The sequence below is a fragment of the Cardiocondyla obscurior genome, linkage group LG01, assembly GCF_019399895.1.
Source record: "Cardiocondyla obscurior isolate alpha-2009 linkage group LG01, Cobs3.1, whole genome shotgun sequence".
NCBI classification, from domain to species: Eukaryota; Metazoa; Arthropoda; class Insecta; order Hymenoptera; family Formicidae; genus Cardiocondyla; species Cardiocondyla obscurior.
The window spans coordinates 6,229,396-6,257,050 of record NC_091864.1 but is presented as its reverse complement, the minus strand read 5'-3'; the positions used below and the strand labels follow the sequence as shown (position 1 = coordinate 6,257,050).

The 27,655-nt window shown below is 41.1% G+C and overlaps 2 protein-coding genes across 4 annotated transcripts; both read left to right on the top strand.

Annotated features, from left to right (window-relative positions):
• The first annotated feature begins 847 nt into the window (after positions 1 to 847).
• Atos (atos homolog atossa) lies at positions 848 to 17,492 on the top strand. Its single transcript, XM_070661215.1, has 9 exons — positions 848 to 1,168; positions 8,928 to 9,145; positions 9,659 to 9,882; positions 10,006 to 10,228; positions 10,347 to 10,515; positions 10,612 to 13,147; positions 13,433 to 13,754; positions 13,926 to 14,125; positions 14,373 to 17,492. The coding sequence occupies exons 2-9, from the start codon at positions 8,930 to 8,932 to the stop codon at positions 14,539 to 14,541; spliced, it is 4,059 nt and encodes a 1,352-aa protein (XP_070517316.1). The 5' UTR covers positions 848 to 1,168; positions 8,928 to 8,929; the 3' UTR covers positions 14,542 to 17,492.
• A 986-nt stretch (positions 17,493 to 18,478) lies between these two features.
• Src42a (Tyrosine-protein kinase Src42A) lies at positions 18,479 to 26,783 on the top strand. 3 transcript variants are annotated; one of them, XM_070661263.1, is made up of 6 exons: positions 18,479 to 20,004; positions 20,239 to 20,360; positions 20,535 to 20,698; positions 22,895 to 23,225; positions 23,678 to 24,013; positions 24,096 to 26,783. In XM_070661263.1, exons 1-6 carry the CDS (start codon positions 19,646 to 19,648, stop codon positions 24,302 to 24,304), a joined length of 1,521 nt encoding a protein of 506 aa, XP_070517364.1. In that variant the 5' UTR covers positions 18,479 to 19,645; the 3' UTR covers positions 24,305 to 26,783. The 3 variants fall into 3 exon arrangements, with proteins under 3 accessions (XP_070517364.1, XP_070517359.1, XP_070517367.1); XM_070661258.1 differs by having other exon boundaries at positions 18,483 to 20,004; positions 22,889 to 23,225; XM_070661266.1 differs by having other exon boundaries at positions 18,488 to 20,004; positions 22,889 to 23,216.
• Positions 26,784 to 27,655: the final 872 nt, after the last annotated feature.

The window sequence follows — 27,655 nt, the reverse complement described above, 5'->3', positions numbered from 1 at the left end:
GGCGCGATAATCAATGTTGACCGCTCCGAACGAGGTTAAGACGTAACGTTTCCATCCAATTTTACGTAACTTCACACTTTTATTTTAATTTACTTGCCTTATTCAGATTTCCCCCGCGCTTATTTGTTCATCTTTGAATCACCTATCAATCTTGCTTTATGAAATTACATTGTTATATAATATTTAATATCGCGCAAAATATTTGTTACAACAATGCAATTGCCACGTAAGTTTCGAGTAACATTCAACATTTTTATCGAATCAAAAGGGTGAAAGAGAAAATGCAAACTGAATCGATGATCAGTAATTTACTATGCGTACTTAATTATAATATACACTGTCATCAAGTTGTTTAACAGGTTAAGAGAAAGTTAATTTTTTTTTAATATCATAATTATATTATTGCGTCTAATATATTTCAATCGTTATATGTCAGATATATAATAATGATGCACTCTGGCTAACGGACACTTTAATCGATTGTCCAGGTCAGTTTTGATAAAAGCTCTCCCTACTCCCTCCATCCCCGTTGGACTCGGCACAGCTGGACCTGGTTCACCTTCCTTCTCTCGAGAAACACGGACGTCGTATCAGCTGATGGTACTTGGACTTTGCTCGGTGAATGTACAGCTCCGACGGGGAGCACAGCTCGACGAGGATCTTTTCTGGATTTACGCGGCCCGCTCGCGTTTACCAGAACGCTCGAGGGAGAACGGCACGGCCGCGGAGTTTCGGAGCGCTGCTGTAGGCTGGCAGCTATCAGTTGCGCATCCGCGAGCCGATACCGCACTCCACATCGTGAGCGTGAAACGCGGCGCGGGGCCTCTGCGCGTCTAGTCTTGCGGGGTCAAGCCAGTTGGCAACAGACCATCGAGCGGGTCGTGCGCGTGATAGTTTCCGCGGCCGCGTTCTGCACTCTCCGTCTCCCTCTCCTGGCCGACTCCCCCTCCGTGTTCTGTCTCCGTCGATCGTTTCTGGCGAGCAACGCGTCCCTCCGCGTACGAGAGAAGGACGACCAAGAGGAGCCCGACTGATTGTCATCATCCGCGCGACGCTGCGTCGACGGTCGGCTGCCATGGGGCCCGTCGACGGGATCATTTGACCCACGGGAACGACTCCAGGCTCGTCGGTGGGATCGTGAGCAGACTCGCGTGAGCGCTACGAATCGGTAAGTAAATTTTAATCAAAATTTATCTATTGTTATCGTCCTTGTCTTTGTCTTTGTCGTCGTCGTTGTCGTCGTCGTCGTCGTCGTTGTCGTCGTCGTCGTCGTCGTTGTCGTCGTCGTCGTCGTCGTCGTCGCGACCACGGTTCTCCCGATCAGCTTCTCTCGCCCTTTCCTTTTCTCTCTCTTGCGCTCGTGACAGCGCTGGTTGTTTCACCCGTTCGTTCCCATTCCCGTTCCTCGGCACAAGCGAGGGCGCTCTCCTAAGAGAAAGCGTTTCCTCGCGACCGAAATCGTTGATCAACGGCAGATGTGATCGCGTAAATTGCAACCGCGGTTCCAAGTCGCGTATTCGTTGACGTCTCTCGATCAAGGCTGTGACATCGCCACGGCGTAATCGACTTATTGTCTCGCGTAGCTCGCGCTAATTAACATACACGTTGCAATACGCACACGATCCTCCCTTGCGTTACTCTCGACGTAACAAAAATTTTGTCATTCGTGCTAAAGACATTTATTCTCGCCTTCTCCCCCCCTGAACTCTTTCAAATTGAAAGCGTACGCGTATTTTATTCAATCCAGAAGCCCCAAGATTATGTATGATTCAGCGTGCAAGACTTTCTCTTTAGCTTCTCGCAGATTTCCTTTCGTTTCTTTATTAACTTAATAGTAGCCAATGGTAGAAAAAGAAAGAAAAAGAAATTGTGCATTTCTCGGATCACATCTGACAAATGCAGGCGTTGTGTCACGTTCCTCGAACATTTCCAGACATACCATAGCGTCGTGTTCCAGCTGTTCATGACAGCTAGGAGGGGGTACCTTTGTCCACTCGTCGGTCTAGCCTGACGGCTGATTGTTATTTGTCCCCTCGGCAGTGCCCTCCTTCGGCTTTGGTTTCTCGACTGGGTTCGCATGGCGAGCAGAGGCGAGAGGTCGATAGAGAGAAAGAGAGAGAGAGAGAGAAAGAGAACGCGCATTTTAACCCTTCCACCCCTTACGATGCAATACGAATAGGCACTTTTCTAGCGTGAGAAGAATACAAGACGTACTTGCGTCAACGGTTCTAACACGTTCAGCTCCTTTTTTTTTTTTTTTTTGCGTTACGCCGCGAATTGAATTTAGTAGCGGCTTTTAAAAGTCTAGCGCACACATCTGTACATCCCGATGATCAAATAAACCTTTGTTCGTTAGCTCCCTTTGGTTGCCAGTGGAATTTTTCAAACTGCCCTCGCGTGCACTTCTCGAAAAAAGAAATTGGCACTCGTTATTTTATAAAGGGTTGGGGCTTGGAAGCCTTGAGACACCTGAAAATTACTGGAGCATAAATCTCGTTTCTTTTCGAGTGTTCTGAGATTTATGTCGTGTCGTAAGTTCAAGTTATTCAGGGCGAGATTCAACTTGAATAATTTACAGTATATTGGCAATATCTGCTCAGTCTGAAACCGAGTCACTTTCTCGCAACGTGATAAAGAAACGCGCATTGATAATATTAAAACGCGAGATGCTATTTGCGAGACGGTTTTAATCGGCCATGAGACAACAGGAGTCGTTTTTGTTTTGTTCGCATATCGACAGGGATATCTTCCACTTCTGTGTAGAAAAAAAGATAACGTTGCTGGATTTTAAACCAAGAGCTTCTCATTCGTTTCGGATCGGTCTCTTTGTTTCCAGCTGCGGTCTAAAAGCAAGTCGTACCACGTAATAGCTTATCTGGCCGTATGAAAAATAAACTGCAATTCGGAAGCCCCGCTACTATATTCAATCGAAATCTGTTCGAGCCTCCTGAGCATTTATGGCCATTCACTCGAGAGAAAAGCGTTGCACCTTCTTTCTTCATATCTCTCTCTCTCTCCCTTCGGGGGCGAGTCGTGTCCAAAACACCACGGGGGCGTCGTCCCAGTCGTTCGTTGAACCTAGCTGTTTTGGATGTCTACCTAAAAAAAAATTCAAGGTGACGCCCGCGGTGCACAGTTCGGCTCCCCCGATCGTTCCTCTTGCGAATGCAGAGGTGAAGCTTCGGTCTCGAACGCGAGAAAAAGATTCCTGGCAGAAACGAGGAGGATAAGATCGAAAGAGAAAAAGAATCGGTCTCGCTACTTCTAGGTTTAGATTGTCGGTCGGTTAAAAAATAATACACTCCCGTATCAAATTATCTCGCGGCACGTCCACGCGATATCGTACGAGTTGTGTAAACATTCGAAAATTTTGTACACCGCCGTTCGCGCGAGCGTAACTGAAAGTGCAAAGTTTCGAGCTGGCATGAATAATTTATTAACATTTTAATGGCCTTATAAATGTATAACTTTATGAATCTATGGAGGTCTAGCTCTCGGCATGCGCGGGCACGCCATCGATTTCGTTTGCGGAGCCTAATTGACGACCAAACGCGTCTCTTTAAGCAGTTAACGTTGTTCCACTTTGATGCCTTCCGCCAAATGTGTACAAACGGTAGAGTTCACTCTAGATAAGTGCCACTTTCTGCTTAGAAGGGCCTGGCGTCGATAAAAGGAACGGCTGGCATTCTCAGGGCATTAAAAAAGAAAAAAAAAGCGTCACGCGAGAAATCCGAGGTCTCGCGCGTGTCCACGTGAGTTAAAATTGCGAATCGGCCTTGATGGTGAGTGCCTATAAATACGAGGTTCGCTTATAGGCGACCCGCGGCCGAAGGTGCAGCGCGTTGCACCGTCGTCGTCGTCGTCGTCGTCCCTCGACAAGGCTGCACGCGCTAGGAAACGCGCCTGATCTCTCTCGCTCTCTCTCTCTTTCTCTCTCTCGTGTCTCTTACACATTACGTAAGGCCTGGCGATATCAGAAGACGCGTGGTAGCGGACAGAAATATACATAGGATACTCCAAAAACGCTGTTCCCTTTTGTGGCGTGTTGCTTTCGCCACGAACCTCCCATGACTTCAAGTTTTCATGATGTAATTGTTAAATAATTACCGTGCGTAAACGCGAGGATCTTTACTTAACAAGACTGCACAGGGAAAGAAAGACCGTACATATTTTAAGTATAACAAACTTGGCTTTATAAAGACGTGCAGTGTTAAAGACTGGAAAGATACGACGAACGGTAACCACAGTGATCGCCTTCGGCGTTGTTGCTAAGGAGTAATCGAATCGCTTGTATAAGCTATTGAAAGAACACTGTGAATTCTAGGACGTTCTGCAGATTAGATAATTGTACTGCGGATTAATACCGTTCCCTTTCGTAATTTCACAGTAATTTTTTTTCTATTCTTTTTTTTTTTTTTTTTTTTCTTATCTCGGTTGGGGGAGAATTCTCGGTACGTTCACCAGGTAATTTTCGCAAAAGGTCGACTCGCGGCAACGCGAGCATTCTGTTTCGCGACCGAATATAACCATCGCATCATCGAAACGCATACAATTACTTTCGTGGTCGCCGCTTTCGTGCTGCGCACTATGCGCACGTAGGCATGTGTTACAGCGCGCAATCATGAAATTACAGTAGTGTTGGTTGCATAATATACAGGTAACCTAGATCTGCACCCACTGCTTCCCACCCGTTGACCTCGTTACCCTCCCCGTTCTCGGTTTGCCCGTGCCTTCCCAGGCAGAAACCTTTATTCGATGCCGAGATGCTCTCTGCATCTCGGCAAACGATCTGCGAGTTTCGAGGGAAAGGCAGTAAGATTAGAAACACTTAAAAGAGGCTGTGGAAGATAATCTTTTAAAACATTTGACGCAGAGCTGTAATTGTGCGCTTAAATAAAAAACAGCGCTTGTATATCTTTTTTGTACTCGTTTGTTTAAATTTAATATAAATCACCGTCTGATTTTACGGCTGATCTCTTGTGCGAAAAGAAGTGCCTCGCGGGAGAAGGTAAATTGTCTTATAAATACACCATTTAGCAGCTCTTACGAAAGAAATCAGATCAATGATTCCTTTCTCTCCCTCCGAACCATCGAAACTCGCTTTCACCAGCGTGCACGAGTTCTTGTATATTTTTTCTTGTTTTTTTTTTTTTTTTTTTATTTAGTCGCTGTGTTACTAAATAGCAGATATCGACTAATATCAGTTTTACGTTCAAATCCAATCCGCTATTTACGTCACGGAAACCCGTATACCGCTTGTAACTTTTTACAACGAAATAAGGATACTCGCTGCGAGGTGACAAGCTGCGCTTTGCAAACTGGTGTTGACCTGAATGTTCACGCTTAAGTCTCACAATCAGTCTTATTTAATTTTCTTCTTACAATCGTCTTTATTCTGTCCGATAATAAAATTATGCGCTCGTGACTCTTGAAAGAACTCAGAATTTTATCTCAAGTTTTAAAATCTCACTCTTTAAAACGAGTTTATTGTCGTTATTGGAGATTCGTCTTTCTAACGTTCGGGACATAGGTTCGTCCAGAAACCGTGCTCCCCCTCACCACTTGGGCCAGTCGACCCAGTTCCGAGCTCTCGTTCGCTCGTAAAATGCGGAACGCCCGGTAGATAGGCGCTCTGGATTTTTTTCAGGTGACCTAGCTAAGAGACATCGATTTTGTTGGAGTTCCGCACGCGAAAGATTGACCGTCGAGCGCGACTGTAATCAGCTACGATTGAGCTGACTACCACGTGCAGATATTGAAGCCAAAGGTCAAGTCGGACGGGCGATTAAAACATTTTTCTTACATGGGGAAACTGCTTTTCGCGCATCGCTCTGTGGAAACATCGTTCCCGACCGTGCTGCGAGCCCAAATGTTTAAAGTCTCGTTTGAAAAATTTCTTGACGCTACTTCGTAATCTGACGTCGAAGAAAAATTTTAGACGCGATACCAACCAAGTGTTTTTATCTTCATTAGTTAAACACGCGTCGCGAATACGCACGATATTCTTGTCGATAGTGCCACGTTTCGCCATCGTAAATGCCGACAAACCTACCGGAAGAGCGAGTTTATTTCTGGGCAGTCTTGAAAGCGTTCCTTTGCCAGTCGAAGTACGGACAAGATCGACGTATGCGTGCGCTATCTCAAACAAACTTAGCTCGTTTGATTGTTACAATTTTGTTTCTGTTTAAAAGTTCGAAGAAAAAAAAAAAAGAAAAAATAGCGAAATATAAATATGTCGCAAGAAATTTAGAAAGGAATTTCCCGCACGCATTAGCGCATTGTTAACACATTTGCGACGAACGAGACCCGTCTCTTTGTCGTGTTCTAATTTCGAACTACGTATTTTGCCCTTTACCGTTCAGCTTATCGAACAGAATAAAGAAGATGACGGAATGATTATGTGTGACGTGTCTTCAATACAAAGCTGAAGAGGCCCTTTACGCCTTATCCGCATCCGCGAGCGTGAATATCGCTTACACGTTCAAAATAGGTAATATAGTTCAAAGGATAATCCTTGTCGGGAGACTCGGCCTTAATTTAAAAAGCGCAGCACATTCAACAGATGAATCTTAAGAACTAATTTAATATTTGCTCCGTGTCTTCGTACTCTTTTTACTTTTGCATTTTTTTTTTTGCTTTTAGTTTACGTATTTACATTTCTCCGCATCTAGCAGTCGTATTTCGATTCAGAGAAGCCGAGACAAAGATTATCTCAAGGCGCAATATAGAGTTTCGTTTCTCGCGGCTGAATAATCGTTTCTTTGAGGGAGAAACGTCATCACGGGCTCCCTGAATCAAAAGTAAGACCAGACCCGCGCATGATTCACGATTTGACTATTCTGACTCATGAACGGAGTTGAGCTTGTAAACGTGTGCGAGCGTATTGGGTCTTTAACGCGTGTCTTCGTGCCCTGTATGGCCCTCGGAATCGCCTCGAGTGAGCGTGAAGCTGAAAATGGACGCTTCTACCGCGACGATCCGCAGTGCGCGCTCGCTCGCCATGTTCTGACAGCACGGCGACGCGATCAGCTGTTTGGCGACAGCGTCGCTTGCCGAGGCCCAGCTGTGAGCGGCGCGCTCAGCTGACGACGCCATCGATACACGCCGTCTTCCCTCTCTCTTCACTCCACCACGCCTCCCGTCTTCGCGCGGACGTGCCGCAGGAACGGACACGAGTGCCGCGTCGCCTACGTTCGTCCATTGTTCGTCGCGCTGACTCGAGGAACGGTTTCGTTGAATTAACGAGGTGTCGAAATAATTAATATTTATGCTACGTGCGCTCTGGCGATATTCACATTTGCTCCCGGTCGAAACGAACGTTGAACATGCTCGCAGTCGTGCAACAGCGAATCGAAGTTGGTATACAATTACGCAATAATTATAAAAATTTTCAGCTTTAATTAAACGCGACTTTCCGAGTGAGCGCTCTCGACGACGGCAGGGAATTTTTGTGCGCGGTGGTCGGGGACGTCGGGAGGGAAGCGATGCGCCAGCAGCGAGTTGCCTCGGCTTTGTCTTTCGTTCGATAAGATTAAGAAGGTGAAAAATCACATCGAGACAGCCGGACGGCTAGCAGCTGACGTAACGCGGGCAGAGGCGAGAGTGGATATTAAGAGACCTCGAGTTTCCGTTCGTGCGCTAGCTTTCCGTTTATGTAACGCGACGCTAAGCGACTTCGATCGTACACGCACGCACACGCGATACGCTGAATAATTTTCCTTCGTCCGCCACCCGAGACGTCGCCTTTCGTCCGCTTTCCCAATAACGTGCGGCTCGTCGAAAATCGAAGGCAGCCGCCTCGCAGTCGCTTCAGTTAACAATTTCTCGTGAACGTGGTAACAGGGACGTATCCGGAGACCAATCCTGAGGGCGGAATCGATCCGTTCTCGTGCTCTTTTGTTCATCATATTTCCCCCTGCGTCTGCAGATCCTTCTTTCAAATATGCTGAAGCACGATAGGTCGTTAGTACACTTCGCCAAATATATGAAGCAAAAAGTACGTTTATCTTGTTCGTCCGTAAAGCAGTACAAAAATGTAATTGCACTATTTCACAAATTAAAGAATATCTGCCTGTTAAATTGTACGTTGCATCATAGCATCATTAGCATGAGAGTGCCTTGTCTTGCCGATACTACAGTTACAAGTCGTGATGTAGAAGCGTAACATTAGTGCTGCTTGTTCTAAAACAAAAAAAGTTTTATGTAAGTTTTATTCGAGCTAACGTAATTTTTTTTTTTTTTTTTTTAATAGTTATCATTAAAAGTAAAAGGTGGACTTTACGATAACAAGAAGTATCGTTTTCTTGCGCATGCAACGCTAACGTTCAAGCTTGTCGAGCTTGCAGTTTTTGTGCCCGTGACTATACACGTCTCATTTTAAAACTGCGTTAAATGAGACCGTCAGCGAAACCCACGAATCGGCGATGCACAGATTCGCATTGGCCCTACCGATGTTGTTGTACTAACCGTTCGAGAAACCTGTAACCCGCCGTAGCAGGCTGCGTACTGCACCTTGTTTTCTTTCATCACGTGCACTACGCGCGGTGGCTATAACCAGTCCTGCGGACGTGACACAACAACAAATTTAAAGGGACGACAAAAATCCAGGAGGCTCCTACGAGCCGTCTCGAGTACATTGGCCTGCGTTATGCTTATTCCGTGATCGCAAAACGATCCCGATCGCTCCGACGATAAGCTGCCACTTTCGATGGTTTTCTAAAAATAATTAATCGACGATATAATTAATTCAGCCTAACAAGCTCTAAATGTAAAAAAAAAAAAAAAAAAAAAAAAAACTGCGTGAGTTACATGCAGTGTCAGCATAAAACTCACGATTATTATATTTTTCGAAATAAATTAATTAAATAATCCGCAGACTTTTTTTTTATGATGGATTACGATTAACATAAATGCTTCTTACATTACAGGTATGCACTGCCTAGGTGCGGTGACGGGAGGAGGTACCTCCAGCCCGAACGGGGCTGGCGGTCGGGGTGGTGTTCTTAGTATGTTTCGAGCCCTTGGAGTCCTTGTGTGCGAAGGGAGAATCCAGGGCCCTCCGCGTGGCTACAAAGAGGGCCCACACTGCGCACCGCCTATGCAGGCGGTTCCGAACGACCACGTGTGCGAGGAGAACAACTATCTGGTACGTAACATATGGTGTCCCCGTTACTCTCCGTTGTTCCTAGGCGACCTACTTTTACGCAGCTTTGCCAGTATAGAATATAAAAGCCGCCAAAGGCATTCGTTCATTTACCAATTAAGCTGGAACAATCGTAACGTTTAAGTACAAATATTGAAACACTACACATGTACATATTAGATTAGATAATACGTATATTCATATGCGAACTTTTCAACGATTAAATAATAAAAAAAATAGTAAACGTGACTGTAAGAGTCAAAGCACGTATAAAGTGAATCAATTGGTACTACAGAAATAAGAGTTAAAAACACAGTATTTTAGTTTTTTTGTTTTTACACAACGTGAAATTAATTTGTGGATGATAGTGATAATATATTCTATCAAAATTAATTTTTCTAAAATTTAATTTACGAATAATATTACTGTACAGACGTAGCACGATAGAGACAATTTATGAAGTTATATGTTGAAAATGTTCTTGCTTATGTTAGATTTTTTCTTTAATTTTTCAAGTGCAATCGATACCGAGTACTAATTCAGGACATTACGGAACGCCTCGCTATTGGAACGTACCTATGCGTTGAGGTGCTTTTGTGCAGCGATTGTTCGTGTGGTTTGACAAAGTCCACTTGCAAATATCCCGTATACCCTGTACCGTCCTTACCCATTTCACCATGGCAGAAATGTGCTTCGGAGATGTTACTGGAGTACTGGTGTATCTGCGTTGTCCCGAACAAGTAAGTCACGTTTCACTTTGCATATTCTCTACGCTAAAAGAATATTCGATTGATTTTTGAGTCTTTAAGTTTTAATAATACTTCTAAAGTATTTAAGTACTTATTTATATCGATTGTTTCCAGGGGTCAGGAACCAATGAATTTTCAAGGATTATATCAAGCAGTGCGTTCACGGTTACATTTCAGCCAGGTTGCAGCGTGGTGGTCACGCAGCAATGGTGCGGACCCGAGTTATATAGCAACTCGAATCGTATCGCACAACGAAGATAATCTCAGCAAGTTTCGAGAGACATCGATAGAGCATACTTTTCCCCTAGCTGGCAACGGCGACGGAAATTCCATCAAAGTATGTAACACTACAAGAATGTCACAAATATATTTATGTATAAAATATTAATGTGGTAATTAATCAATTTTATCCGTACATAAAAATTTAAAGGTTAATGTAAAATGAATTAATTCAGGTTACTATGTGGGCACTACCGCGGATGGAAGAGGTGCCTGTACTCACATGTTCGCTACACCCAAAAAAGGAAAAGGATGAAGAGGATATCGCGAGAGCGTTAACGCCCACCAAAAGCATTCCAATGGGATCCAGCAGCACGCAAAATCCAGAGTGTCTTGTTTTACCTGGTAATAAATTAATATTATGTGACAATTCATTATTTTATAAAACATTTCTTATCTAAATGTAAATAAAAAATATAAATGGATTTTTTTCCGATACAGTTCTCGTGGACGACAGACTGCAAACCACTTGTAATAAATCCGGTAAGCACGATTGTCGTTGCGAAGAGGAAGACACCTCCCCTCTGTCGCCTACCATCAAATCTAATAATGAACGGAAACGTCGTCGATCACTTCCCTGTGGTCCGGCAGAAAATTTTTGTGTATCTTCGCAACCGGCACTATTACCATCTGTTCAAGAATGTGCACCGCAGGAAACATGGGAAAACACCAGCTCGAGCTTAACGAGAAGCTCTGCCGAGATAGCGAACAACAATCGTGGCGTCATGAGAACTCTTCAAAATAAATTAGAAAATAAAAATGAGGTAAGAACTCATAATAATCGAAATTCAGATCTTGAACACTGCTTTAAGATGCATCTAAAAATCGAAGAACTTGAGGGCAACTCAGAGAAACGTTGCAAGCATACAATGACAGAAGTCGCCGAAATTTCCAGCTCAAAGAACGTTGATCAAATTGAAGAAAGCTATAATAATTCTGCTAAGAACTCGACTGGAAAAGAAGCTAGTGGTTCCTCGGATGTATCCACAAAGACTGGTGGGATATTATATAATCTTGGTCCTTTTGCTCCCACTAGTTGGTCTTTCGTTTCTTCTTGGCAGAATAGCAATATGAATAGCAAATTTCAAAGTTTCCGCAGCGCGAAAGAAACTCGTTTCAACGATTCCGAAAAAAATTACAAGCCGCTGATTATCGCATCTAATCATGCTTCGATAAATCCCTATGCTCAATCGAATCCCTTCCACGAACCAAATCCTGGACCCTCGACGCAAAAATGGATCCAAAAATCATTAGATAATTCCGTTTGCATGGTACATCAAAGTTATCCTAAAAATACCCATAAGGTCATTACTGACGCTCAAATATCAGCTGGGCAAGATGCATTGGAAATTAATAAGAAAGATAATACAGCTAAAAGTAGTGAAAGAAAAACTGGAAAACCAGACTTAAATCCATTAATGTGGAAACTGTCGGTTCCAGACGAGAAAGAAAAGAGGGAAGAAGGAGGATTATTAGATTGGTTCAGCAAAGTACCTGGAAGAGTCCTAGGTGTTGCGACAACGAAGGGCTGTGTGGATAATAATAAGATGAAGAATGAAAGTTTAAAACAGCCGGGCCATCCGATCAGGCAGCAGGGATCGTGTACCAATGAGATTAAGTTTAAAAACTGTAATCTCGAGCTGAGTCAACGAGAGGTCGACGAAGTGCTAGCGGTACTGCGAGCGAGAACGCCATCGGGACGCAGAAGAGCTGCTGTGAAAAATGTCAGAAAACGTGGAGAACGACCTGAAAGGAACAGTGATGACACAGCAAAATGTACAGGTTGCGAGGAAGGAATAGTTCGGAGTAATTTGATAAATCGCCACGTTGAAACAGTTCGAGTTCGTACGCTTAAATCTTGCGAGGATTGTAGCCGTGGTTTGTGCAAAAAGATAGACCACCAGATACCCGAAGAACAACCAAGTCCTTTAGACCGGGTCTATTATGACAAAAATGTTTATCGGCCTGCACGCTCAAAACTTGCCGAAAGTACTAATAAGTTAAACGATACTCCACAAACGAAAACACGTGTGAACGATGCGGATTGTTCACGGAATGTTTCTACTAAAGCTGATGTACTGTTAGGAGCAATTCTGCGGACCAGCAAAGATCGAAAGGATCTGTCGGATATTTCATACGGGACCAGACCAAGGTCAACGATTAACATTGACGACGATAGCAGCGACGACGATTCTCACTTTTCGAGTATAGGAAAGCTCGATCAATATCACCGAATCAGTTCGTCCAATGATGAGAAATTTTTATTGAATAAAGGTTTCCATCGATTCCGGCAGATGTTTAAAAAAGAAGATAAAAAAATCGCTTTAGCGGAGGAGAGTTCCTCTTCGCAAGAAACCTTACCAAGTCCGACGCTGCCGCAACGCTATAACAACGAACAACCGAATTTGCACAGCGCAAAATACAGTAAGGCGAAACGACGGATCGACTTTGTAAACTTTCCAGAAGCTATCGAGGAGAAAAAGGATGCTGCGACGTTCAGTACAAAAGACGCACATCAAAAGCCACGCAATACGCATAGTACAAATAATAGTGATCGCAAATGCGATTCCGAGGGCCTAAATAACCAACAGAATTATTGTGACAGGCGGTTGCTCGAGAATACGAAAGAATCGTTTGAGAATAAAGAGCAGGATGAGAATACGAAGGATATTGTGGCTCTTCAGAAGAGCAATTTAATTACTCCAACTATTCCGCAGAGCGGACATTCGTCTTCCAAACTACGAGGCAACACTTACAAGGACAGTATCACGGAGACGGGAGAAGACGAAACTGTCGATAAGAGTGTGCCGTCTGCGCTCGAGCAGGAGAAATTCCGTAGATCTTTGGAAAATGCAGCGTCGATGGTATTTCATAGTAGGACTGGTCTGCCGTTAACTTCTAGTCCAGCGCCGTTGAGAAGAGGCAGTTGTTGCTTCGACTACGACAGCAGCTTGAATTCTGTCTCCTCTAAAAGAAAGTACGAAATCTATTTAAAAAAACATAGTAATTAAGTGGCATCCATAAACAATAATATTTTATTTTAAAATTAATACTTTCTTTTTATGAAAATGTTTGGTTTGCGAGTTACAGTAGTAATATAATATACTTTTTTGAGATATTACTAATAAAAAAAAAAATAGAAAGTAATTATAATTAATTAAAAAAGCTAAAGATTAGAGTTATATATTTTATTGATGCCATCAAGCTGATACTGGATGAATTTTCTTCTTAGAGAATTAAAGTAACATTTTATTTTTTTTAGCGCGTTATTCGAATTAAATACACCACCGAGCCCAGGTGCAGTCTCACTGGAAGAAACCGATCGCGATGCAGAAATTGCTGGTGAAGGCGAAGAGACACCTAAAAGACGTTCCAGCTCTCGCCATCGACCACAGAGCCACGCTCTTCTAGGTAGCTTCGAGGAATCTGCGTTAAACGGTAGACTTGAACCGGTGTCCACAGTTCACGGTTTCACAGCGGAACTTGGGGCCAGTGGTTCCTTTTGCCCAAAACACCAGAAGCTTCCAGTCACTGTGTTCTTCTATACACTCGGTGACAACGATAAAGTCTCCACACCATACCTTGTACGTTTTTTACGCAGTAAATTAATTGTAACAGTATAATTTAAAGTTAATATTTTAACAAGTTATCAATATAAATTACCGACAAAATAATTTCAATAATAATATATTATAAGTTAGGTTCCTTTTTTAATTTTACGATAATGGTTCATTAGTTACGTTACTATTTTACAGGCTCACATTAATCTCGAGAAAAAGGGCTATCAGGTACCGAGAAGTGGCACTATTCAAGTGACTCTTCTGAATCCATTGGGTACAGTCGTTAAGATGTTTGTAGTATTATACGATCTTTCCGATATGCCGCCGCGATCTCATACTTTTTTACGTCAAAGGACACTGCGGGACAAAACACTACGCTACCTCGTTCATCTTAGGTATGTCTTATTTTTAATAATTTCAAAATCTAATTTTTATTAATTTGTGCGCAAATTGCGTACGGCAAGATCGCCAATAAAGAAATGGCATTATAACGTTAAAATCATAATATTAAAGAATGAGTATAATTAATGTCCGTATACTTAAATTACATTTAAAAGAACGAGTAAAATGCCATGTAAGATACATAGGTACATCCGTAGTTCGTTACCAGAAATTATTAAATGCGTAAATGTTTTCTTTTAGATTTATGTCCAGCAAATCAGGTCGAATTTATTTGCATACGGACATCCGTATGATCATCTGTCGGAAATCGGATGTGGACACAGCGTCAGACTTGGGCTCGGAACCACCAAAGGAACTCAGGAGTTACATCCACGGTCCTACAAATCCGAAATTTTCGCCAAGGTGCTGAGCCACGTGGTATTTTCCATGGGGCTGCTGCCAATCGTTCCGCCCGCCCAGTCCCCTGCAAGTCGAACTGTGATCGACAAATGATCGAATAAGATATCAAATCGAAAATCAAGTTTTGTACTTTTAACCCTTTGCGCTTTATAATATAAACAATTAAATTTTTTTGTTGGCATAAGAAATTAATAATCAGGAGAATCTCTTATAATCTGTTAATTTAATTTTTGTGGCGATAATAGAAACAAATTATATTGATCGATTGTAATAACGTTAATGTGAATAAGTGTAGTTCTAAATTTTTTTTTTAATTACTTTAGATCGCAAAGGGTTAAAAGGGAATCGAGAATCGAAGAAGCGCAAGAATACAATGAGAAGATTTTGAAAGATTATAAATAGAACTAACTATTTATGTTGGAACAATAATTTATAAATTCGCAATGTGTCCTTTTCTTTTCGTTTTTCTTTTTCGTAAAATTATTCAGACTATTTGTACTGTTCGGTGCACAATAAACTATTGCATATTAACAGTTCCAACACAAATGGTTTATAAAAATGATTTGAAATTGCGATTACACTCCAGGTCTCATTTGGAACCGTGGTTCGTGTTAACAGAATAAAATACTGCGTATAAATACAATAGGACAACGTATAAGTTTGTGCAGTTTCTTATTTTAAATTTGTTTTATAATAATAGGGATATATATTTATATATAATTCGAAAATTCTATTACATTAAGGTGATATCAGTCTTTCTATTTTCGATATAGGGTGTAATAATCATGAAAATGGAAAATCAATCGATTGAAAACTCGTGCATTAGAAATTTACTTTAAATTTCTTTATCCTGTGCATCTATTGTAAGTATTGCTATAGTGCACGCTGATAACTATTTCATTTACGGAGTTTATCGCAAGCTGGACGATCTCGTTGAGAGGCCATTTTTCTCAATTTATTGCTGTAAATATAGTCACGCGTAGAAAGTAAGTTGAGTAAGAGTTTTTAAGCAGAATGATATATATATACGTACACAATATATATATATGTATACTGCCATTATGTGTGTAGCACTCTACGTTTAAATGAAAAAAAAAAAAAAAAAAAGTGATATGAATATGGGAAAACGTCGACGAATTCGGTCTCGCGTTCCGATGGAGCGTAAAATCAAGATAGATCAAAACATGTGATTGACGTGAATGATAAATATGTGCAATGAAAAGTATAAAATTCTTTGTGCCGTTACACTTCGTGTTTCTGCAGCGAATTATTATAATTTCTGATGAGGAGATAAAATCCGAGAAAAAGAGAATCAAAATTCTTTTCCCGGAAAACGAAATGTGATTTTTGTGATTTGCATAATTGTGATTTTCTCTCTCTCTCTCTCTCTCTCTCTCTCTCTCTCTCTCTCTCTCTCTCTCTCTCTCTCTCTCTCTCTCTCTCTCTCTCTCTCTCTCTCTCTCTCTCTCTCTCTCTCTCTCTTTGCGTTTAGAGATAAACGCGAGAGTAATGAACGCGACCAGAATTCATCAGTTTTTCCCGGAAATAAAAAAAAAAATTATTTACATATATATGTATATATACATAAATCAGAACACAATCTTTGTGTCCGTAGCACTGTGATGAATATTTTGATAGACTATAAAAAGAAGAGTAATTAATATTATTACAAATTAATAACTATTTCTGAATAGCAGACACGTCATAGAATTAATCGATTCTACTAATACATCATGCGAGGAAATATAATCGTGCGTAATTTACTAATTATTAGCCACAAGATACTGCGCTCTTGATATGCGCCTGTTTTAAAGAAACGAACGTGACAATTCGCGTTTTTCTTTATTTTTCTAAAGATGCTTCACATAAATCTCACTGAACTACGCGAACGATTGGGAAAGCCTTGTATAATACGTGTCATAAATTTATATTGATCGAGAAATATTTCAGTTAATTAATTCAGTTTCACACAATTGAAGTGTCGACAGCAAAAGAACAAGGCTTCATTATCGTTTGCGTTTTTTCTCATCGTGAATTAGAGGAAGGCAGCTTTTACTCCTCTAAAAATAAAATAACTTTGTAGAATATTATGGTATATGAAAACGTTGCTGTACGTATAAAAAGAAATTATTTTTAATTGTTGTTTTTTAGCAGAACGATTCGATAATTGTATATATACCAATCAAAGATATGATGACTGCACCTTTAATTTCGATTATAAAAAAAAAAAGCATATTACAATATTCGTGCTACTTTTTTATCTTTTTTTTTTTTTTTAGAGGAACGAATGCTCTTCCTTTTAACAATTTTAAACGTTTAATTAGATTCTTTTATATTTACTTTTCGAAAATAGATCAATATCTTTCACGAAGTTTAAAAATTTTATGTATATATTAAATACGGCGTCTCGTGTATAAGAGGCACGGTAGTGCGCCTATACTTGGCGCGAGGCACTGCCGTGCCTCTTGATTTGAAAAGTTTTGTCTTCTAAAGGACTTTTTATAATTTTTCTTTCCTTTTTTTTTTTTTTCTACAATATTATATAAGTTACGTGCTTCATAAAGTCAGTAACAAAGAAAGGAAAGAGAATAAATCTTTCTCTTCTACGTGCGTAATTGTAAACTATTTTTAATTATTTCCGATTGTAACAAATCACAAATTTGCAATAATCAAATTATTATTTTTTCTTTTTGATCGAGGCTGAAACATGGTGTACTTCAATAAGTCGACGTGACAGTGACGATTATATAAATTCGCGCACGTTTTCCGCCAAGTCGATTAGCTAAATACGCGTCTTTCGAATAGTGAGAATGTTCCGAGATATTGTACAGAAAGACAGTGAGAGCGATTGCGCCTCTTGTTTAATGAAAACGACTGTAACCGTTGTTGAATACATTTTGTCGATGTTTTCTTTTTCGAGAAATAAAGTAGAATATCGAGACAAATAATAATTATGATAAATCGAATCGTTAAAGTTTATTCGAGGGGCAAAAATCCCAACTCGGATTTGTAGATGAATACTGCGAGTGGCAGAGTAGAGCATAGCAAAATGGCAAGGATCCCAAATATATGTATATTAATATTATATATACCACTACCGTTTTCGTTGTATATAATTTACAACTGGATGACGTAAAAAAAAAAAAAAAAAAGCATGATGGCTCTTGCAACAGCGGCGATAAAGTCTTGATCGGCGATAGCGGATGCTGTCACGGTTTAGCAAGATAACGCGATAGCCTTCGAGTGCAGCGTTCTTCGGCAACTCGATCGTTACGGCCTGGACCAAGACTCGTCATATTTTCTTTGCGCCGCACCCAAAAGAAACGCGGAGATCCGTCCTGCAACAAGTACATCCAACTTTAGTTGTATTATTCTGACTCGCTCGAGACCTTGTTAGCGAGAATTACCGTGAAGCAAATACATCAAACGATATGTGCATGGGAGAAGATGGAATGGTGTGAGATACCCTTATCCTGACGCGGTTCCAATATCGTTCCTTCTGGCCGGCCGGTTCTCCTTTCGGAGATTAGAATTCTACTTGCAAAGATTTAATTCAGAAACAAGAAGGGAAGAAAGAAAAGTCATCGGAGAAAGCAGGCGTTTACCGAAATCGAAATAAACGTCAGCCGCTTGGTATATTTTTCCGTTGCGCTCGACTTACTCGATGGTAAAAGTAATTGATTCACGTACAAGCTGAACGGAGGCTTCTCGCTCGCGAGGTGGACAGCGCAGGAACAAGTGCTGAAACATCAAAATGAGAATATCAACAAAACCTGCTGCACGCGCGGAACGACGCGGTTTTACTTATTCATTATTATTTTTTTTTTTTTATTTTAAAACATGTGAGCGGCACTCTTTACCGAGCGGATATCGGGTTAGTGGACGCGAAAGCTGACCAGGGGTCACTGGCATCGCGACGAGAATCAAGAGAGGCGCGTCCGCTGGGAGTCGCTCTCTCAATCTCGGCACTCTCCAGCACTCCTCGCGGCCCTCGCGGCTTTCTCCAGCGTGATTGGGACCCAGTCGTTGCGCGAGAAGTTCGGTTGTGGAACAGTTCGAAGGCTTTGAGTGTAACGTGGAGTGCGCGGTGACGTTGGCGCAATTTCGTTAAGCCCGTCGCTCGTGACACGGCGACGGAGGATGAAAGGTGCGGAGACGACGGCAGGTCGATCCTGAGGTATTTCAGTAGCGTCGTCGATCGGTTCCGAACCGAGGATCGCGCGTACCAGGGCGTACCGTCATCGGGAATTGGGCGTGTATCGCGAGCAGCGAGGAGGAAGACTGCTCCCGTGCGTCCGGTGGTCAACGCGCGCGCGCGCGCGTGCAGGAGCAACAGACACGCACCGTCGGTGGGCCTTTTGACGGATCCGCCGCAATGGCGACGGCGCCTGGCGACTCGCCTACTTTCTAAGCTCTTCGCGGTGAGAGGTCGATCGCAAACGCGCACGAGCGCGAGTTCCGCCGCGTTGCCCTCGCAAAAACACGGCTGACGGAAGGCGCGGTGAAGGCGCAGCGTCCGGTTTCCCCGTTGGTGGTCCGCAGCTTCCTCTCGTTACCGCCGTGGCGATGCGCCGAACGGGCCGCCGCTGGTGCAGCCGTGGTGCATCGTGCTGTCGTGGGACGCCCAAGTCCGGAGAATGCGCGGGATCGCCCCGCCGCGGAGCTTCCACGCGGATGTGATCCACCCGAGACGGCTCGCCCGCGATATTCAGCCGACGGTACACCCCGTTTCTTCGTTCTGCCCCGCTCGCAGCTGACAGACCGCCCTAGCGTCACCCAATTTGATCTCTTCGGTGGTGCTGCGCGTGCTGTGGACCGCTCTCTCTCCCGACCCTTCTTTCCCTCCCAGGTAACGAACCCAGGTCATGAACAATTGATCAAAGTTAACGTGACACGACGCCGAAGGTGCGCGTATAATTTCTTCTTGATTCTTCAACGCTCACGTATCAGGTGTGTTGTCACCAGACGGTTGTGAACGAGCCTGATCACCCAAGAGTAAATCTGACTCCTGGTGATCGGTGGTGTAGAACGTTGAACGCGCCAGCGGAAAACGACGCTGAGATCCGTGGACCTTTGACCCAGAGTTTTACAGTCAAGTGCAACAAAAACGAAACATGGGTAACTGCTTCAGCAGCCCGACGGACGTGGAGAAGGAGAAAGAGAACAGGATCGTCAATCCTAGCATAGAGGCGGTCGCGTCGCAGGTCAGCCCGGTACCGACGCCTCCGCCTGATCCCATCAGGCCAATTCCCCAAATCCCGGACATGGACGTTACAACCGCCAAGATATTCGTCGCCCTGTACGACTACGATGCTCGCACAGACGAAGACTTGAGCTTCAAGAAGGGCGAACATCTGGAGATTATCAACGACACACAGGGAGACTGGTGGCTGGCCAAGAGTAAAAGAACCAGGCAGGAGGGTTACATCCCCAGCAATTATGTTGCCAAACTGAAGTCAATCGAGGCAGAACCGTAAGTGCTTTCATTTTTAGACCTTCTCCAAGTGATAATCTTTATAATTGATATACACTGCAATAAAATTATCTTACAGGACATTATTTATTACAGCTGATTATTGTTGCGCTGATCATATGAGCCCTGACATGCGAAATAATGTCGCTCGTTGGTTCACGAGCAAAGAATCTTACCCATTAGCAGGTGGAAGGGTGAACCTATAAATGTCATAACGCTAATTTATATTTACAGGTGGTATTTCAGAAAGATTAAGCGAATCGAAGCCGAGAAAAAACTGCTTCTGCCAGAAAACGATCACGGCGCGTTTTTAATAAGAGACTCCGAGAGCCGGCACAATGATTACTCCCTTTCAGGTAACGTCATCGAACGATAATAGAAATTACCGTGCGCGCTCGTAACGCTAACAGTGCAATAATCAATAGATGAATAACGATCAGGCGAGATCACACAATTAGCGTGTGATCTACGTGCAAAATTGCGAGGGCATTAAAGCGCTAAAGTGTAATGTATATCGATGACTGTTGCAGTGCGCGACGGCGATACGGTGAAGCATTATCGTATTCGCCAATTGGACGAGGGTGGCTTCTTCATCGCCAGGCGAACGACCTTCAGAAATCTCCAGGACCTTGTAGAGCACTATAGCAAAGATGCGGACGGCCTGTGCGTCAATTTGTGCAAGCCTTGTGTACAGGTAAGCTCCCCGAGTGACCGATATGATTCAGCTTTCTCGACATACAACGGTGGCAAATAATAGATAGATAATGATTGTTACACTACGTAAAATATGTGATACGTAAAATTTACGAATTATGAGAATTGGCGAGAGGGAGTTTAGACAGAGATACGTCGTAATAAATAACGTCGTACTTAGTGCGTTACGCGTCATCGTGGCGGTAAAGTTTCATTTATCGCTGAGTGAGGCAGGTCGTTATCGATAATGAAGTGACACGCACGGGGGATTTACGTATAATGTTATACATAACGAAAGCGTTTCATTTGTTATCACGAATGAAACAACTTCTTGCGGAAGTTAGCGTTCAAATGCGAAGTTGCATTAAGTGATTAGAATGCGCGGTGGAAAGAAGCCGTTATAAATAATATTAGAAATTTTTTTTTTGAGTAACACACACATACCCACACTGCGAGTTACAGCAGGAAGTCAATTGAGATCATATGAATTGATAAATCGGTTTTATTCCTACTCTTTCCTATTAATATCGTATGATACTGTGTCTAAACTCCAACACTTTTACAACGCGATCGATACGCTTGACACGCTTGATTATTCGCTCTTATGATAATCGTAACAATCTCGACGATATATATATTATCCTATTATACAGAATATATTATTATTTTTATCAATATTAGTTGTTAATAAGATTAATGGAATTAATCTCTTTATCAAATTTTAACTACTTCTACTATTTTATTAATAAGCTGCATAATATCTTGGATCATCGAGATATCGTTTTGGGTGCCAAACAACATATTAATTACGTCTGCAATTTTTTTCTCTTTTTTTTTTTTTTTTTTCTTAATTTATTTTGTTTGCACTTTTTTCGAAAAGTCGCGAGTAGGGAGACCGGGTAAACGAATCTTGACACAGCAAACGAGGTATACTTACGTCTACATTGCATATTGAAAAAAAAAAGAAAAAAAAGAAATAAGTGATATCAGATTTTTTAGAAGCATTGATAAGCACTTATTGCGAAGTTCGATGTCTGAATAGATTGTGTTTGTTTGTCTGTTTATTGCTTGCCCTACCTCCCGGTGGATTTTCTTGGTAAATTGAATGTCCTAATATACGCCATAACACGTTTTTTCGATTCCTTTCTTTTTCTCGACGTAAAACGCTTTTAACATTTTACTGTCTGGCCTGTACATACAGCACAAGCCCGTTCTATATGGGATTATGTTTCAGAAGCAGTAGATTGTCATTCACTTAGAGATATCTCGTATAAAAGCTCTGTACATTCGATGTAATTTTATATTTATGACAACTCATCACATACACCAATTCATTTAGCATCGTAGGCCTCACGAGAGGTGTAACATTTAGGTAAATAAGTATTAAGATTCAAGATTGGCAGCACACACAAGAAAGCGATACTTTTTTTAAAAAATTTCTTTATTAATTTTTTTTATCCGTTATTTCGCCACAAATTATCGCTTGTGAATAACAATTTACAAATAATGATGTACGAATTCTTAAATATAGATATCCTATATAGATATAAGTATTGGACGCGAAAGCGATAATCGGCTAGAATGTATGTGTGCTCGATATCTATCTATATTGTATACAGGATGTCCCAAAAGCGTTCCTACATATATGTCTCATCCGTTATTCGAAAGGCGAACGAGCGTAAACGAGCGTATGTGCATGCTATCCCGTTTAGAACATATATGTACGCGTATATCAAGTATTTCTGAGATTCGCGGCATGTCTTACTTTTTTTCTTAGCTGCGACATATTTGAGACATTCTGCATATTGTATCGCTCATCATTTCATTTTTCTCTTCGTCTTTCTTCTCATTTCTCTAAAATGCATATCTGTTGGAACGATCTCGCGATTATGTTTATCGAAATCGTTATTAGGATTCTTACACGATTTCAGGAACATGGAGAAAAATAGGTTTGTATTCGCGAATAAGGAAATTAAGCGTTAGCACTCTTTCTTTTTATTTTACAGTGTGCATAGAATATTCTTCGTCTTTTACGCTTAGCCATAGAATTTTTTTTCTCATAAAGGACGAAGTGAGATATAGCTCGCCATTTACGCAGCCGATCCAACACGAACTCCTTTCCTGCACAAAATCAAGTGAGTCTGTTTCCTTATCGACGATGCCTGATTTCGGGTCTGACTTTGTTTAACAGGTGGAGAAACCCGTAACGGAAGGCCTTAGTCACCGTACGCGGGACCAATGGGAGATTGATCGCTCATCACTGAAATTCCTGAGAAAATTAGGACAGGGCCAATTTGGTGAGGTATGGGAAGGTCTGTGGAACAATACTACTCCAGTGGCAATAAAGACGCTCAAGCCGGGTACCATGGATCCGAAAGATTTCCTTGCTGAGGCGCAGATTATGAAGAAACTCCGACACGCCAAACTAATTCAATTGTACGCTGTATGCACGATGGAAGAACCGATCTATATTATCACAGAATTAATGAGGAACGGCAGTTTACTGGAATATTTACAAGGTACGCAAGGTATGGTTTGACTCTAACTGACACTGATGGTAATCCTTTTATCACTATAACATAAATAAAATTAGAATTTAAAACTCTTCAAATAACCAAAGAATATTTACAAAATTATTTTATAAATATATAAAAAACTGTTTTAAAGAATTAAGTGATAATTTTATAATTATTATTTCCAATTTGCTTTTAATTATCTCAACATTTTTAAACATTTTCGTTATCGAATAATGTTCTTACTAAAATTCCCAAAATGTGAAAGCTTTATTTAAAAGTTACCATTTCTCTGTCACTTAAAGGAACAAATATATTTCTCAATTGGTCTAGTTGCATATTTTACTTGCTCGTTAAATATTTAAGGTGCCATCCCAAAATACTACTACAAAATCGATAAAGTTAATGTTTCTGCATCCACATATTTCCAAACGTTATCATTGTAACAATCATGTGTAATCTTTTAGGTAAAGGTAGAGGCCTAAAACTGCAACAACTAATCGATATGGCCGCACAAATAGCCGCTGGAATGGCGTATTTAGAATCACAAAATTACATTCACCGAGACTTAGCCGCCCGTAATGTCCTCGTGGCAGATGGAAATGTTGTTAAAATCGCAGATTTCGGTTTGGCTAGGCTTATTAAAGAAGATGAATACGAGGCTAGAATAGGAGCGCGATTCCCTATCAAGTGGACCGCCCCCGAAGCCGCCAACTACAGCAAATTCAGTATTAAATCCGACGTTTGGTCGTTCGGTATCCTCCTTACCGAATTGGTCACGTACGGTAGAATACCTTATCCAGGTAAGATTTTACAAATAAGGTCACATAAACATTTTTAACGTCTATGACTAAATTATTAAAATGTAAATGTATTTCTTTTTAGGCATGACGAATGCCGAGGTTCTTCATCAAGTGGAACATGGCTATAGAATGCCATGTCCACCCGGCTGTCCCGACACACTTTATAATATCATGCTGGAATGCTGGAATAAGGATCCCATGAAAAGACCAACTTTCGAGACACTTCAATGGAAACTTGAGGATTTCTTTACTATGGAAGGTTCCGAGTACAAGGAAGCGTCTGCGTATTGAACAGGAGATATCGCATTCTTCCATATTGCTTCATTAAGAGGTATGATAATTATGCCGTCGTCGTTATATTGATGGCAATCGTTACAGTCTTCATTGATTCATTTGTGACGCTAGTTTTCGCGGTACTTCTGGAAGAGTGCCGCAGTTTTATACTCGAACGACCATGATTACTCTACAAATGATTAATGGATAACAGCATAGTTTTATTAATGGTAAAGCTTTTCACGTTTTTTTTCTTTTTATTTTTATTTCTTTTTTTACATTATCATTATCGCACATTCTGTCTGCCATAAATCTCAAAGAATATTTGTACATTTTTATCAATATAACTTGACAAACGTGTATTGGCATTTTGATAGCTTTACCAGAAACAATGAGGTTTTAGAATATCGTTTTAGATCGCGGTAAAAATGTGTAGACGTTAAATGGCCTTTGTAAAATCGTTTATAAGTGTCAGTTAGCGTGAAGTAGACCTCGATCATCAGGGTGATAATTCCGGATGATGATGATGGTATAATAGCGATGTATAAAATATGTTTGTGTACAATATAAGTTGTACTTCCTGTATTACATATATTATATTACACGACAAAGAGTTACTTGATAAAGTCGAACGGACAACGTTAGAGACGAAACGACAGACCATAATTACACAACTTCATCGTCCCTTCTTTCTTCTCGAGCGTGACACGAATTAATTACGATGTATTCTCACGAAGCGGATACACAAAACATCGTCGGCGCGACAATTTTGCGCGTGTCGTGTACATGCATATGCGAAGATCGGAGGATTTATGAATGGTTCGTTCAAAACAACGTGTAAGACTAGGTTTTGTGGCGATTGCGTCGAACGACGTTATATTCTATTTGTCTATTCCGTCTGTTTGTCACGAAACGCGGTAAATACTGACCGAAAATGCCAGCTAACGTATTCTAGGGTACACTTGTTACTTATAATGTGTAAGATTACTTTTCGGAAGTGTACGCGTGAAAGAATGCTTCTGTCGGATATCAATGCATGAGAAATGTATGAATTTGTTAAAGAGACGAGAAATCAGTTTACCGTCGTATCTTTAAGTACTCTGAGAGAAAAATGTACATCACGAATTACGTCATCTTCGTTGATCATCATTCGGGCATATTCATGTTATCGAATTTGTCATTTTTATATATTTTTATATATCGTGTCCAGTTTTATTATACTCATTTATCGCGATTTTTCACGTTTGTGAATGACTCAAACTTGAGAATAATCATTATCTCTCGTAAACATAAAGTAAATCGATAATATTAGATATACTTTATAAATGTATGACTCCATAACGGTAAATAATGTAAAATTATACATATTTTAGCAATATTTTCATCCCATTTAATACATATACGCAAACATGAGTGGAATGTGCCAAAACCATCGCCATTCCTTTTATCTACTGATTCTCCAACGAGTTTAGAGTTAATTTTTCCACGATTGAGAACTCGTGACTATTTTACAATCTGCACAATTCTTTTTTACATTAAGCATTTTAATGATACAAAAGTTCTAAACAATTTTTAATATTAAAAGACCTCTTTGGAAAGATTGACTCTAATTTCGTCAGAAAATAAGCCCCGGGGATTTGATGCAAATTGTAAAACACCTTGATATACATACTGGTTGTATATGCAGGATGTCCCAAGGTTTTCTTTCAATTTCTCGGGATGGTAGAGCTAATTGAGATTAAAACAAAAAAAAAAAAAATCCCATACTATTTGGTGATACTTGCAATAACAAAATATGAATTTTTAGAATTCTGGGACAATCTGTATACATGTATATTCATGAGTATGTATGTACGCACAATATCAGCTGTAGCATCCATCTTCTGTTCTGAAATCAAAGCTGTGTTAATAGTACCAAATTAATCGCAAATTTCAAAGAAATGCGTGCTTAAAGACAGCGTCATCGTCGAACAAATTCTTGTAAATTGCACGATATATCTTTGTAATACCGTTATCCCTTAGAATAACGACACATCGACCAACTTCCTGTAAGAAGTGCTATTGTTTTTTTTTTTTTTTAAATTAAGACCTATTTTACATTTCTTTGACAAATTTTAATTTAGTAAAAGAACGTTATTTATAAGAAAAAAACGTTAAAGCGAGTAAGTTTCTATTTTAAAGTAAAATTTATTAAATCGTGTGCATGAAATTTGTTGAGAATCATAACTTGTGACATTGCACTAAGAAATAAGAAAGACATTATCAACTATATATTATAATATTAATGAAATGTAATGCAACGATTACAAGCACAAAACGGATGAAAGTTTACTGGAACTACTGTTAATTTTTATTCAGACAAACTCCTTTTCTATGATTAGGAAAAGCGATTTCTCTATTGAATAATTATATAATAGGAAACAGGAGAGTGAAAATAAAACGTACTTTAGATGTATAAGAACTTATAAAATAAACATAAAAGTTTTGTTTATGAAAATTATATTATAATTTAGATTATTGAATTATCAGTGATATATAGATACTTTATTGTCGACTCGTACTACTAGGTAAATTTTTATTTCATTTTATTAATTTTTTTTTATTTTTAATAAGTCAATCGAAAGGTAAAAATAATTTGTAGCGGTTCGTAACGAAATTCGCCGGAACTAAAATGCGATTACTTGCACCATCAAGAAGTTAGGACACCTGCATGACCCACCGAATTACCTCACGCCAGCACACCCTGTCCAAACTTTCAAAAAGTACGAAAGAGCACAACTAACTACAAGTGATGTGGACTCGATGGGAGGTTCAAGACGGTCCAAGTTGCCGCAAAACGTCTAAAAAAAGTTCGGACGCGCACGTGTACGGATCAAGGAAAAACGACAAGCTGAATGTTGTCGGACTAGTGTCTTACCGGACGATTCACTAGGCGTGCAAAATCACCAGGCCCCGCGGACTCGGCGCGCAAGAGCGACAGGTGTCTTCTGGCATACAGGTGTTCTCTTCAGTCGACCAGTGGTGGTCAGCGGCGCGCATTCGTGCGTGCGTGCGTGCATGCCTGCGTGCGTGCGTGCATGCGTGCGTGCATGCGTGCTCCGTTCCGTGGCGAGTCGCGAGGCAGGAGCCCGCTTACACCTCTCCTCCCGCGGGTGCGCGAGTTCCGTTCCGTTTTCGCGTGGGCCCCGAAAACGTTCCCCGTCTACGCGAAGGCGATACAGATCGCGGGCGTATGCGAAGAAGCGCGGCGCGACGTCGTGTGTGTCGGAGCTCTGAATAATGACTCGGCCGAGGCGCAAAGTCATCGACTCGGCAGTACCGAGAAGAGAGAGGACGTAAAGGTGAAAAAGAGAGAGCGTGAGCGCGCGG

Excerpts from the sequence above, each read along its gene's own strand:
- Atos (XM_070661215.1), top strand. The coding sequence starts at position 8,930 with ATGCACTGCCTAGGTGCGGTGACGGGAGGAGGTACCTCCAGCCCGAAC. Across the intron at positions 9,146-9,658 it reads GCGAGGAGAACAACTATCTG|TGCAATCGATACCGAGTACT; the intron begins GTACGTAACATA and ends TAATTTTTCAAG. Across the intron at positions 13,148-13,432 it reads TCTGTCTCCTCTAAAAGAAA|CGCGTTATTCGAATTAAATA; the intron begins GTACGAAATCTA and ends TATTTTTTTTAG.
- Src42a (XM_070661258.1), top strand. The coding sequence starts at position 19,646 with ATGGGTAACTGCTTCAGCAGCCCGACGGACGTGGAGAAGGAGAAAGAG. Across the intron at positions 20,361-20,534 it reads CAATGATTACTCCCTTTCAG|TGCGCGACGGCGATACGGTG; the intron begins GTAACGTCATCG and ends TGACTGTTGCAG. Across the intron at positions 23,226-23,677 it reads ATATTTACAAGGTACGCAAG|GTAAAGGTAGAGGCCTAAAA; the intron begins GTATGGTTTGAC and ends GTAATCTTTTAG.